At 33.0% G+C, this 11,077-nt stretch overlaps 1 protein-coding gene across 1 annotated transcript in view; it reads left to right on the top strand.

Moving 5' to 3' along the window:
• Positions 1 to 11,077, top strand: part of LOC107714751 (FH1/FH2 domain-containing protein 3-like) — an 84,737-nt gene that overhangs the window by 70,732 nt on the left and 2,928 nt on the right. Inside the window, exons 10-19 of the mRNA XM_016520714.1 lie at positions 3 to 574; positions 1,031 to 1,189; positions 3,178 to 3,368; positions 4,378 to 4,582; positions 5,643 to 5,777; positions 5,860 to 6,021; positions 6,854 to 7,044; positions 7,151 to 7,355; positions 9,372 to 9,395; positions 10,813 to 11,014. Coding sequence (XP_016376200.1) covers positions 3 to 574; positions 1,031 to 1,189; positions 3,178 to 3,368; positions 4,378 to 4,582; positions 5,643 to 5,777; positions 5,860 to 6,021; positions 6,854 to 7,044; positions 7,151 to 7,355; positions 9,372 to 9,395; positions 10,813 to 11,014 — 2,046 coding nt within the window. The remainder of the gene's footprint in view (positions 1 to 2; positions 575 to 1,030; positions 1,190 to 3,177; positions 3,369 to 4,377; positions 4,583 to 5,642; positions 5,778 to 5,859; positions 6,022 to 6,853; positions 7,045 to 7,150; positions 7,356 to 9,371; positions 9,396 to 10,812; positions 11,015 to 11,077) is intronic.

Raw genomic sequence — 11,077 nt, 5'->3', positions numbered from 1 at the left:
AGAAACGCAGGGACCTCCTCCTCCTCCTCCTCCGCCAGCTCCAAAGAAGGAGTCGGACTGCATCGGGGACCAGCTGATGGCGAGTCCGCGGGATCTGCGCATCGGCGACATCGACTTCACCGATCTGGGAGACGAGGATGAACAGGATGTCCTGGACTCTGGGAGTTTATACAGCTCTGGCGATCTGCAGGCTCCGCCCCCTCCGCCACCGCCCTGCCCCTTTAACCTCCCGGCCCCGCCCCCTATGTTCGGCTGTCCTCCGCCCCCTCCCATGTTCAGCATCCGCGTGCCTCCGCCCCCTCCATGCTTCTCCAGCCAGGCTCCGCCCCCTCCATGCTTCTCCAGCCAGGCTCCGCCCCCTTCTCAGCAGCAGGCGGAGCAAGCGCTGCTCTTCCAGAAGAGGAAGAAGACCATCCGCTTGTTCTGGAGTGAAGTCCGGCCCGCCGACTGGATCTACCGCAACCACAGACGCAGCCAAGAGTCGCTCTGGTCCAGACTTGAACCTGTCAAACTTGACACGGCTAAACTTGAACACCTGTTTGAGAGCAAATCCAAAGAGATGCCCGTGACTAAGGTGAGCAGAATCACCGTCACAGTACAATCAAAACAAATTTTTTGCTCAAGTCAAATGGAAGTTTTGTTCTGGTGTTTTTTTTGACTGCACAAAAAACAAATGACTCTTTTGAGTGATGCTTTAATGAATTGCTTTAAAAAACAGAATGAATTCATACGTTTTTGGTTTGAACCAACACAAATGAACTCACTGAATCCAGCTATTGAATTAATCTGACTCTTTTGAGCAATGCACTAATGAATATCAGTGCATTGCTCAAAAAATATATATACTGAATATATATACTCACCAAATCAAACGTGTAACTCTTATGAGTCTTATGAGCGATGCTTAAATAATTTGCTCAAAAAATGAATGAATTCATGATTTATTGGTTTGAACCAATGACTCTTATGAGCAATTCATTAATGAAAATTTCATTTGTTGCACTGATGATTGTATCTGTGTGTTGAACAGAAAACGGCAGCGGATGGGAAGCGGCAGGAGATCATCATTCTGGACTCCAAACGCAGCAACTCCATCAACATCGGTCTGACGGTTCTTCCCCCGCCGCGCACCATCAAAACCGCCATAATGAACTTTGACGAGTACGCGCTCAACAAAGAGGGCATTGAGGTGCAGAAAAACACACATATGTTACATTTTGCCATTTTAGAATAGGGCTGGGCGATATGGCCAAAAAAATTATCACGATAATTTTTTTTTCATATCAGTCTATATCGATAATTATCACGATAAATGTCAAATCTTTATTTCTTTCAAGTTTAAAGGCAGATTTTTGCTCTAAAGTGAAATTTGTAGAAACCAGACAATTCATTTTCCTTAACAAAATAAATATCTAAGTAGAAAAATGTATTTATAAGTTTCTGCATGTTCTAATGAGTGATATCGTTTCAAATCAAGAAACAGGTTTGGGTTGCCTGATAATAATAATAATAATAATAATAATATCACTTTTTTTGTCTTTTAGAAATGCACATTTGATAATAGCTTGAGTTAGGATGCAGAGGTAAATTTTTGTTCATTATCAAAATCAGTAACATCTGTAAAAATTGTAGCAGCCTCAGTTTTATATGGTTAAATTTATTTAAGTTTAACATAAGTTTTTTTTATTAAGCATTGGTCTCCCATAGTAGCATACATTTAAATCATGATAAACACAGTTAAAACCACTCATATAGCACCTCAATACCATGGTAAAGATATAACTATATGGTTTTTAGGTAGCCTATTTGTATGAAAAACAGTAGTCTAAAAGCATTTGGTATAAATGCACAGATGCTATAGCTTAATCACAAATACATATTATAATGATATACCATTACTCCTGTAATAAAATTCAATGTGAATATCCCACATTTCTGCCACAATACCATGGTGCAGTGCAGATTCAAATTCATGCCCATTCAAAGTGAGGGAGCATGTGCCCCCTCAGATTTTTGAGCCAAGTGAATTTTAAATGCAGCTTTCAAAAGACAAAAAATTGCCGAATTATATTTTCTATATTTGATACAATCACACCAGCGTGATTAAATTGTTCAGCGCGTCATATCATTAGCTGCTAAATTCAAATCTGCGTTCGCTGGCTGGCGCTGAGCCAGAGACAGACGTGTTTTTACAGCACTGCGCATTATAACCAACCACACACGATGCTGTTGAGCTTATGAATGCAATGGCCAATCAGAGGTGTTCAGATGAGTCATTGCTAAAATGCCGGTGTTTTCTTCACGCTCGCTGACTGAATACCTCTTTCTGGCGAATTCTTTAGTTAGAAACAACAAAGTGCAGATGTGTGTATGAATCTGTAAGTAAGATATTCATTTCACAGTGTAAACAGCTTCAGTGATTTTAATGGGAGTTTTTGAGAGTGCTTGAACTCTAGGTTGTCAGTGAAAATGTTCTTTGATAATGTAAATGTTCTTTGCTCTCTTTCTGTACAATGAAAGTGTCATGATAAGTAGCCTAACTTACAATGTTTTTATTCACAATTACTTTCAATGTTAAATTCATCCCCCCCCCCAACTTGTGTCCCCTCAAAAATAGAATGTTACAATTTGCCATGTCAGAATGTTACATTTCACCATTTTAGAATGTAACATTTTGCCATAGAATGTTACATTTTACCTTGGAATGTTACAATTGGCCATTTCAGAATGTTACATTTCACCATTTTAGAATGTTACATTTTTGCCATCTTAGAATGTTACATTTTGTCATTTTAGAATGTTACATTTTTGACATCTTAGAATATTACAATTTGCCATTTCAGAATGTTACATTTCACCATTCTAAAGTAACACACGCTCCTCTAAAGTAACACACGCTCCGCTAAAGTAACACACGCTCCTCTAAAGTAACACACGCTCCTCTAAAGTAACACACGCTAAAACTATATAGACATTAAAAAATATAGACAAAAAAACTATATAGACATTAAAAAACTTAATAAAAATGACAAAAACACACAAAAAACTAAAACTTGAAAAAAAAAACTAAAATGAAAATATTAAAATAAAAACTAAATCAAATAACTTCAATAATAAACTGTAATTGTAGATGAATGCTGCGGAAGTAACATCTGCGTTTGTGTCTTCGGTTCGCAGGTGGACTTCGGCCAGCTGCAGGAGACTCTGACTCAGATGGAGTGGCGCTGCAAAGCATCATGGGACCACCTGAAAGTCATCGCAAAGCACGAGATGAAGCCGGCGCTGAAGCAGAAGATGTCGGACTTCCTGAAGGACTGCGCCGAGAGAATCATCATCCTCAAAACTGTCCACCGCAGGATCATGAACAGGTGAAGAGTGAGCGCCAGAGGTCAGAGGTCATATCTGGGTAAAATCTGGGATATGTGACATTAATCAAGATTAGCTTTAACTCTGTTGTTTCCACACCAGGTTACATTAGTTTCTGTAAAAATAAAATGTAAAAAAAAATGTACGAAAAATGAACGTGCATACATGAAAATGTAAGATATAAATAAATAATTTATTAAAAAATAAAACACTTGCTAAAAATTACTTAAATTATAAAAATGTTATAATATAAAAAAAACGTAGTAAAAATTTATTAAAATAATCAAAATGTGAAATATAAATAATTTTTTCAAAACAATCCAAATAAAACACGTACTGAAAATGTATTGCAATCATAAAAATAAGAATCATTTTAAAATAAATAAAAATCTACAAAAAATAAACAAAAAAAACCTAACCATTTAGTGGTCATAAAAATGTAAAATAAAATAAACATTTTTAACATAAAAAGCAATCAAAATAGAACACTTACAAAAAATGTATTAAAATTATATCATTTTATAATAACAATTGAAATACTAAAAATGTATTAAAAATTAGAGAAAAATGTCAAATAAAAAATAAATCATTTAAAAATAAAAAACTATCAAAAAACACTTATTTATTTTATAAATAATATAAAATAATAAAAATGTAAAATAAAATAAATAATTTTAAAATAAAGACAATCAAACGCTTACTAAAAATGAAATAAAGATCATGAAAATATACATTTTTGATTAATAAAAAGTTATTAAAATAAAACAATTTAAATAAAATAATAAAAATGTATTAAATCATAAAAATATAAAACATAAATCATTTAAAAATAAAAACAAATGAAATGGAATACTAAACATGAATTAAAATGTAAAATAGAAATAAATAATTTAAAAACAAACAATCAAAATGCAATAAGCATGAGAGAGGTCAGAGGTCCAGTATAAGCTCTTGATCTGAAGTCAGCCTTGATGGGAGAGGGTTTTATTAATCGTGTTGTTTGTGTGGCAGGTTTCACTGGTTTCTGCTGTTCCTGGGTCAGCCGGCGTACAGCGTCCGTGAGATCAGCGTGACTCGGTTCAGTAAGCTCCTCAGCGAGTTCGCTCTGGAGTACCGCACCACTCGCGAGCGCGTCCTGCAGCAGAGACAGAAGCGCGCCGATCACAGAGAGAGGAACAAGACGCGAGGGAAGATGATCACAGACCTCAGCACACAGGTGAGATACACACACCTGCAAACAAATAAAACCTTTTTACTTTACAATCATTTATTTTTATTTGACTTTTTTATTTTAATTCATTTTAGTGTTTTATTTTGATTGTTTTTGTTTTTAAATGATTGATTTTTTATGACATTTTTATGATTTTAATACATTTTTTGTATTTTATTTTAATTGTTTTATTTTAAAATTATTTATTTTAATTTGACATTTTTATGATTTATTTTTTTTGTATTTTATTTAGATTTTTTATATGTTTTCTATTTAGATTTTTTTATGATTTATTTTTATTTTACATTTTTATGATTTTAATTCTTAGTATTTTATTATGATTTTTTTTAAGTTTACATTTTAATTTGTTCTAGTAAGTATTTTATTTTTATTGTTTTTGTTTTAAATTGTTTATTTTTATTTTACATTTTTATTATTTTAATCAATTTAACTGATTTCTGGTGGTTTTTATTGTCTTTATTTTAAAATGATTCCTTTTTCATTTTTATCATTTTAATAATTTATAATGTATATTTTATGAATATGTTTAAAAAAGGAATTAATAAATCATTCAGTTTGATAGTTTTTCCAAGTATTTATTTTTTTATTTTTATGATTTTAATTATTTTCAGTACGTTTTTTTTAATTGTTTTATTTTAAAATAATTTATTTGTATGATTTTTTTTTTGCATTTTTATTTTGATAGTTTTTTTTTTTTAAATAATTCATATTTTTGATTTTAAAAAATAATAAGTGTTTTATTTACATTTTTTAATAATTTGTTTAATTTTTTATGATTTTAATTAATGTTTAATAAATGTTCTTTTTGAATGTTTTTATTTTTAAATCATTTATCTTACTTGTACATTTTTATGATGGCAAAACCCTGCCCTAAACTAACCCACCCTTTCACTTTTCAGACTAGAACAGATACAGTTGAGGTCAAAAGTTTACATCCCTCTTTCAGAATCTGCAAAATGTTAATTATTTTACCAAAATAAGAGGGATCATACAATATGCATGTTATTTTTTATTTTTATTATTGTTTAGTACTGACCTAAATAAGATATTTCACAGCGGAGCTGGGGTTGTGATTATTCACAGATGTGGGTGGGACTATAGTAGTAAGGAGAAGAACAAAACGCTGCGCTTCATCTTATCGACTCTGCTGGCGATTGGAAACCTCCTGAACGGCTCCAACGTGAGATTTCAGCACGACACGCACTGAAATGTGTTATTGATTTACTCAGTCTGTGCTTTATAGACAGTGATTGTTTGCGCAGGCCAAAGGCTTCGATCTGACATATCTGGAGAAGGTTCCTGAAGTGAAGGACACGGTTCATAAGCAGTCTCTCCTGCATCACGTCTGCAGTATCGTGGTGGAGAACTTCCCCGACGGCACAGACCTGTACTCTGAGATCGGCGCCGTCACGCGCTCCGCTAAGGTAACACACGCACCGCACACGCGTGTTCTGATGCTCCGTGTTCTGATGCTGCTGTGCATGAACGTGTTTAGAGAGACAGCTGTGAAGTGCAGGGTTATTAGCGCTAACTAAAACTGCAACCATTAAAAAAAATTGTGTTGTTTGAAATAAAATAAACGTTAACTGAAATAAAATAATATATACAAAAACTTAAACGTTCATAAAATACATTTACATTTGTTGATTTAGCAGATGCTTTTATCCAAAGCGACTTATGAATTAAGAATAAAAATGTATTAAATAAAATAAAAAGTTATCAAATAAAAATGGAAATTAATAAAAAACTATTTAGACATATTTTTAAAAAATTAATAAAAATTAATAAAAAACGAGGAATAAAAATGAAAAAAAAAAAGATTAAAAAATGAATACAAATGAGGAAAAAACTTGCAAATGTGGAATAAAAATATATTAAATTAAATACAAATTAATAAAATGAAAATAAAAAGCAATAATAAAACTGTATAAACATATATTCGCCATCGAATGTTACATTTTGCCTTAGAATGTTACATTTCTGCTATTTTGGAATGTTACAATCTAAAAAAATCTAACACACATGAAAAGAACTTGCAAAAACGGAATGAAAAATTATTAAATTAAATAAAAATTACTAAAAACTATATAGACCTAGAAAAAAAAAAAAGACAAAAACACGTACTAAAACTTGAATTAAAAAAAATAATAATAATAAAAAAATATATATCTATAAAGAGCTAAATCAAAATATTACTAACTGTAATAATAAAGTATAACAGTACATGAATGCAGCTGAAGTAACGCCGGTCCGCAGGTGGACTTCGACCAGCTGCAGGAGACTCTGACTCAGATGGAGTGGCGCTGCAAAGCATCATGGGACCACCTGAAAGTCATCGCAAAGCACGAGATGAAGCCGGCGCTGAAGCAGAAGATGTCGGACTTCCTGAAGGACTGCGCCGAGAGAATCATCATCCTCAAAACTGTCCACCGCAGGATCATGAACAGGTGAAGAGTGAGCGCTCCCACTGTTACACTTACAAACATCTGTTACATTTGATCCGTGTGTTAAATGACACGAGTGCTGGTTTTAATCGTGTTGTTTGTGTGGCAGGTTTCACTGGTTTCTGCTGTTCCTGGGTCAGCCGGCGTACAGTGTTCGTGAGATCAGCGTGACTCAGTTCAGTAAGCTCCTCAGCGAGTTCGCTCTGGAGTACCGCACCACTCGCGAGCGCGTCCTGCAGCAGAGACAGAAGCGCGCCGATCACAGAGAGAGGAACAAGACGCGAGGGAAGATGATCACAGACCTCAGCACACAGGTGAGATACACACACCTGCAAACAAATAAAACCTTTTTACTTTACAATCATTTATTTTTATTTGACTTTTTTATTTTAATTCATTTTAGTGTTTTATTTTGATTGTTTTTGTTTTTAAATTATTGATTTTTTATGACATTTTTATGATTTTAATACATTTTTTGTATTTTATTTTAATTGTTTTATTTTAAAATTATTTATTTTAATTTGACATTTTTATGATTTATTTTTTTTGTATTTTATTTAGATTTTTTATATGTTTTCTATTTAGATTTTTTTATGATTTATTTTTATTTTACATTTTTATGATTTTAATTCTTAGTATTTTATTATGATTTTTTTTAAGTTTACATTTTAATTTGTTCTAGTAAGTATTTTATTTTTATTGTTTTTGTTTTAAATTGTTTATTTTTATTTTACATTTTTATTATTTTAATCAATTTAACTGATTTCTGGTGGTTTTTATTGTCTTTATTTTAAAATGATTCCTTTTTCATTTTTATCATTTTAATAATTTATAATGTATATTTTATGAATGTTTAAAAAAGGAATTAATAAATCATTCAGTTTGATAGTTTTTCCAAGTATTTATTTTTTTATTTTTATGATTTTAATTATTTTCAGTACGTTTTTTTTAATTGTTTTATTTTAAAATAATTTATTTGTATGATTTTTTTTTTGCATTTTTATTTTGATAGTTTTTTTTTTTTAAATAATTCATATTTTTGATTTTAAAAAATAATAAGTGTTTTATTTACATTTTTTAATAATTTGTTTAATTTTTTATGATTTTAATTAATGTTTAATAAATGTTCTTTTTGAATGTTTTTATTTTAAAATCATTTATCTTACTTGTACATTTTTATGATGGCAAAACCCTGCCCTAAACTAACCCACCCTTTCACTTTTCAGACTAGAACAGATACAGTTGAGGTCAAAAGTTTACATCCCTCTTTCAGAATCTGCAAAATGTTAATTATTTTACCAAAATAAGAGGGATCATACAATATGCATGTTATTTTTTATTTTTATTATTGTTTAGTACTGACCTAAATAAGATATTTCACAGCGGAGCTGGGGTTGTGATTATTCACAGATGTGGGTGGGACTATAGTAGTAAATGTGGGCGGGACTGTATACATTATTTAGTGATGTGGGCGGAGCTAGAGTTGTGATTATTTTGTGATGTGGGTGGAGCTAGAGATTTTCATGCGTGATGTGAGCGGAGCTGGGGATGTGATTATTCACAGCTGTGGGTGGGACTATAGTAGTAAATGTGGGCGGGACTGTATATATTATTTAGTGATGTGAGCGGAGCTAGAGTTGTGATTATGTTGTGATGTGGGTGGAGCTAGAGATTTTCATTAGTTATGTGGGCGGAGCTGGGTTGTGATTATTCACAGATGTGGGTGGGACTATAGTAGTAAATGTGGGCAGGACTGTACATATTATTTAGTGATGTGGGCGGAGCTAGAGTTGTGATTATTTTGTGATGTGGGTGGAGCTAGAGATTTTCATTAGTTATGTGGGCGGAGCTGGGTTGTGATTATTCACAGATGTGGGTGGGACTATAGTAGTAAATGTGGGCGGGACTGTATATATTATTTAGTGATGTGGGCGGAGCTAGAGATTTTCATTAATGATGCGGGTGGAGCTGGGGATGATTATTCACAGATGTGGGTGGGACTATAGTAGTAAATGTGGGCAGGACTGTACATATTATTTAGTGATGTGGGCGGAGCTAGAGTTGTGATGTGGGTGGAGCTAGAGATTTTCATTAGTGATGTGGGCGGAGCTGGGTTGTGATTATTCACAGCTGTGGGTGGGACTATAGTAGTAAATGTGGGCGGGACTGTATATATTATTTAGTGATGTGGGCGGAGCTAGAGTTGTGATTATGTTGTGATGTGGGTGGCGCTAGAGATTTTCATTAGTGATGTGCTCGTATGACAATCACTGCCACACTATTTGAGACTGCAGACGGTTGACTGTTGATTTCTCTGTTTCTCACCCCAGACGGATGATGAAGAGGACAGTGAGGTATGAGGGTGTGCGTTTGTTCTGACAGATATTAACCGTTCATGTTTTAATGGCTTGTTAAAGCTGCCAGCGTCACTAATGGAGTATCTGTGTGTAACCCTGTTGAGATCTGCACATGGTGTTTCTAACCTGGAAGTGCTCAGCTGTGTTTTTGTCTTGATTTGATCTGATGTATATGTGTGTGTGTGTGTGTGTGTGTAATCTCGAGAGTTTGAGGTGTAAATGTGCAAATTATTCTTTACATCAGGGATTCCCAAACTTTTTTGTTTGTTTGCTTTAACCTTAAATACTTTAACCTAGTAATTTAACAACAAATTCACATGTTCTTGGTTCTCTGATGTTGGTTAATAGTCAAAATACATACAAGTAAACTACTAAAATATTTCATATTTTTTCATCTTTATTTTAATTGTTTTATTTTAAGAGTATTTATTTATTTTAATTTAACTTTATGATTTATACGTAAATTCTAGTAAGTATTTTATTTTGATATATATTTAATATTTTAATGTTTAATATGTTTATTTTATATATTTAAAGAAAAAAAGATTTTAGTAAAATTAAAGGGGTCATATGATGCGATTTCAATCCCCACTGGATGCAACAAATGCCTCGTTTGTAATGGGTTTTATTGGTTCTGTCTCGTCATGCCGGGAGACGGCATCACAGTAGGGTAAGGGGCGTAACATTTCTGTCACACGCTTGAGGTATTCGGCCAATCACAACGCACTGGATAGCTGGCCAATCAGAGCACACCTCGCTTTTTCAGACCGATGAGCTTTGTAAAAATCGACACGTTTCAGAAAGGCGGGGCATAGAGGAGAAACAATAATGTACAGTATGTGGAAAATAATGTGTTTTTTTAACCTTAAACCGCATAAACACTTTTCATTACACCAAATACACAAAATAATGTTCTTTTTAGAATCGTCATATGACCCCTTTAAAATATTGGAAATTTGAAAACAAAAACAAAAAATCTAAACACTAACATTTAAATAAGTAATGAAAGTTTTAGTGTTTTATTTTGGTGGTTTTATTTTCAAATTATTTATTTTAACTTAACATTTATGTGTTCAATCTTACGTTTTTTATTTTCAAATCATTTGTTTATATTATTTATTTATTTTTATGATTCATTAAAATTTTATTAAGTGTATTATTTTGATATTTGTATTTTAAGTTTACAAAAAAATACTTCAAATAAATCATCAAAATCTTAAATTATAAATAATTTATAAAACAAATATTTTAATAAAAGCAATCAAAATAAATAGTTTAATTTCGATAGTTTTTTTGTTTTTTTAATTAGTTATTTTAATTTAACATTTTGATGTTTATTAAATGTATAATTTATGATAATGTATAATCAGTGTGTAGTTTGTGATGGTCTGTGTGTGTGTGTGTGTGTGTGCAGGCGGGTCGTGTGTGTGTGAGCAGCAGCAGCATCGCTCCTCCTTTCGGGCCACAGACAAAGCCGCAGAGTTTGTGTCACGCTGAAGACGCAGCTGAACACGAGCAGATGAAGGCCGTGCTGAAGAGCAGCCTGCAGAGAGGAGACAACGACAGCACCGGAGCGACGGGCCTCAGGACACGTACACGCACACGCGCCAGCAGAGGTCACAAACACACGCTCTCACACACACACACACACGCGCTCTCACACACACACACACACACAC

The sequence above is a fragment of the Sinocyclocheilus rhinocerous genome, unplaced genomic scaffold, assembly GCF_001515625.1.
Source record: "Sinocyclocheilus rhinocerous isolate Xijiao unplaced genomic scaffold, SAMN03320098_v1.1 scaffold359, whole genome shotgun sequence".
Classification (NCBI taxonomy): Eukaryota; Metazoa; Chordata; class Actinopteri; order Cypriniformes; family Cyprinidae; genus Sinocyclocheilus; species Sinocyclocheilus rhinocerous.
Note: the sequence above shows the minus strand (reverse complement) of the source record. Positions and strands in the feature narration are given on the sequence as shown.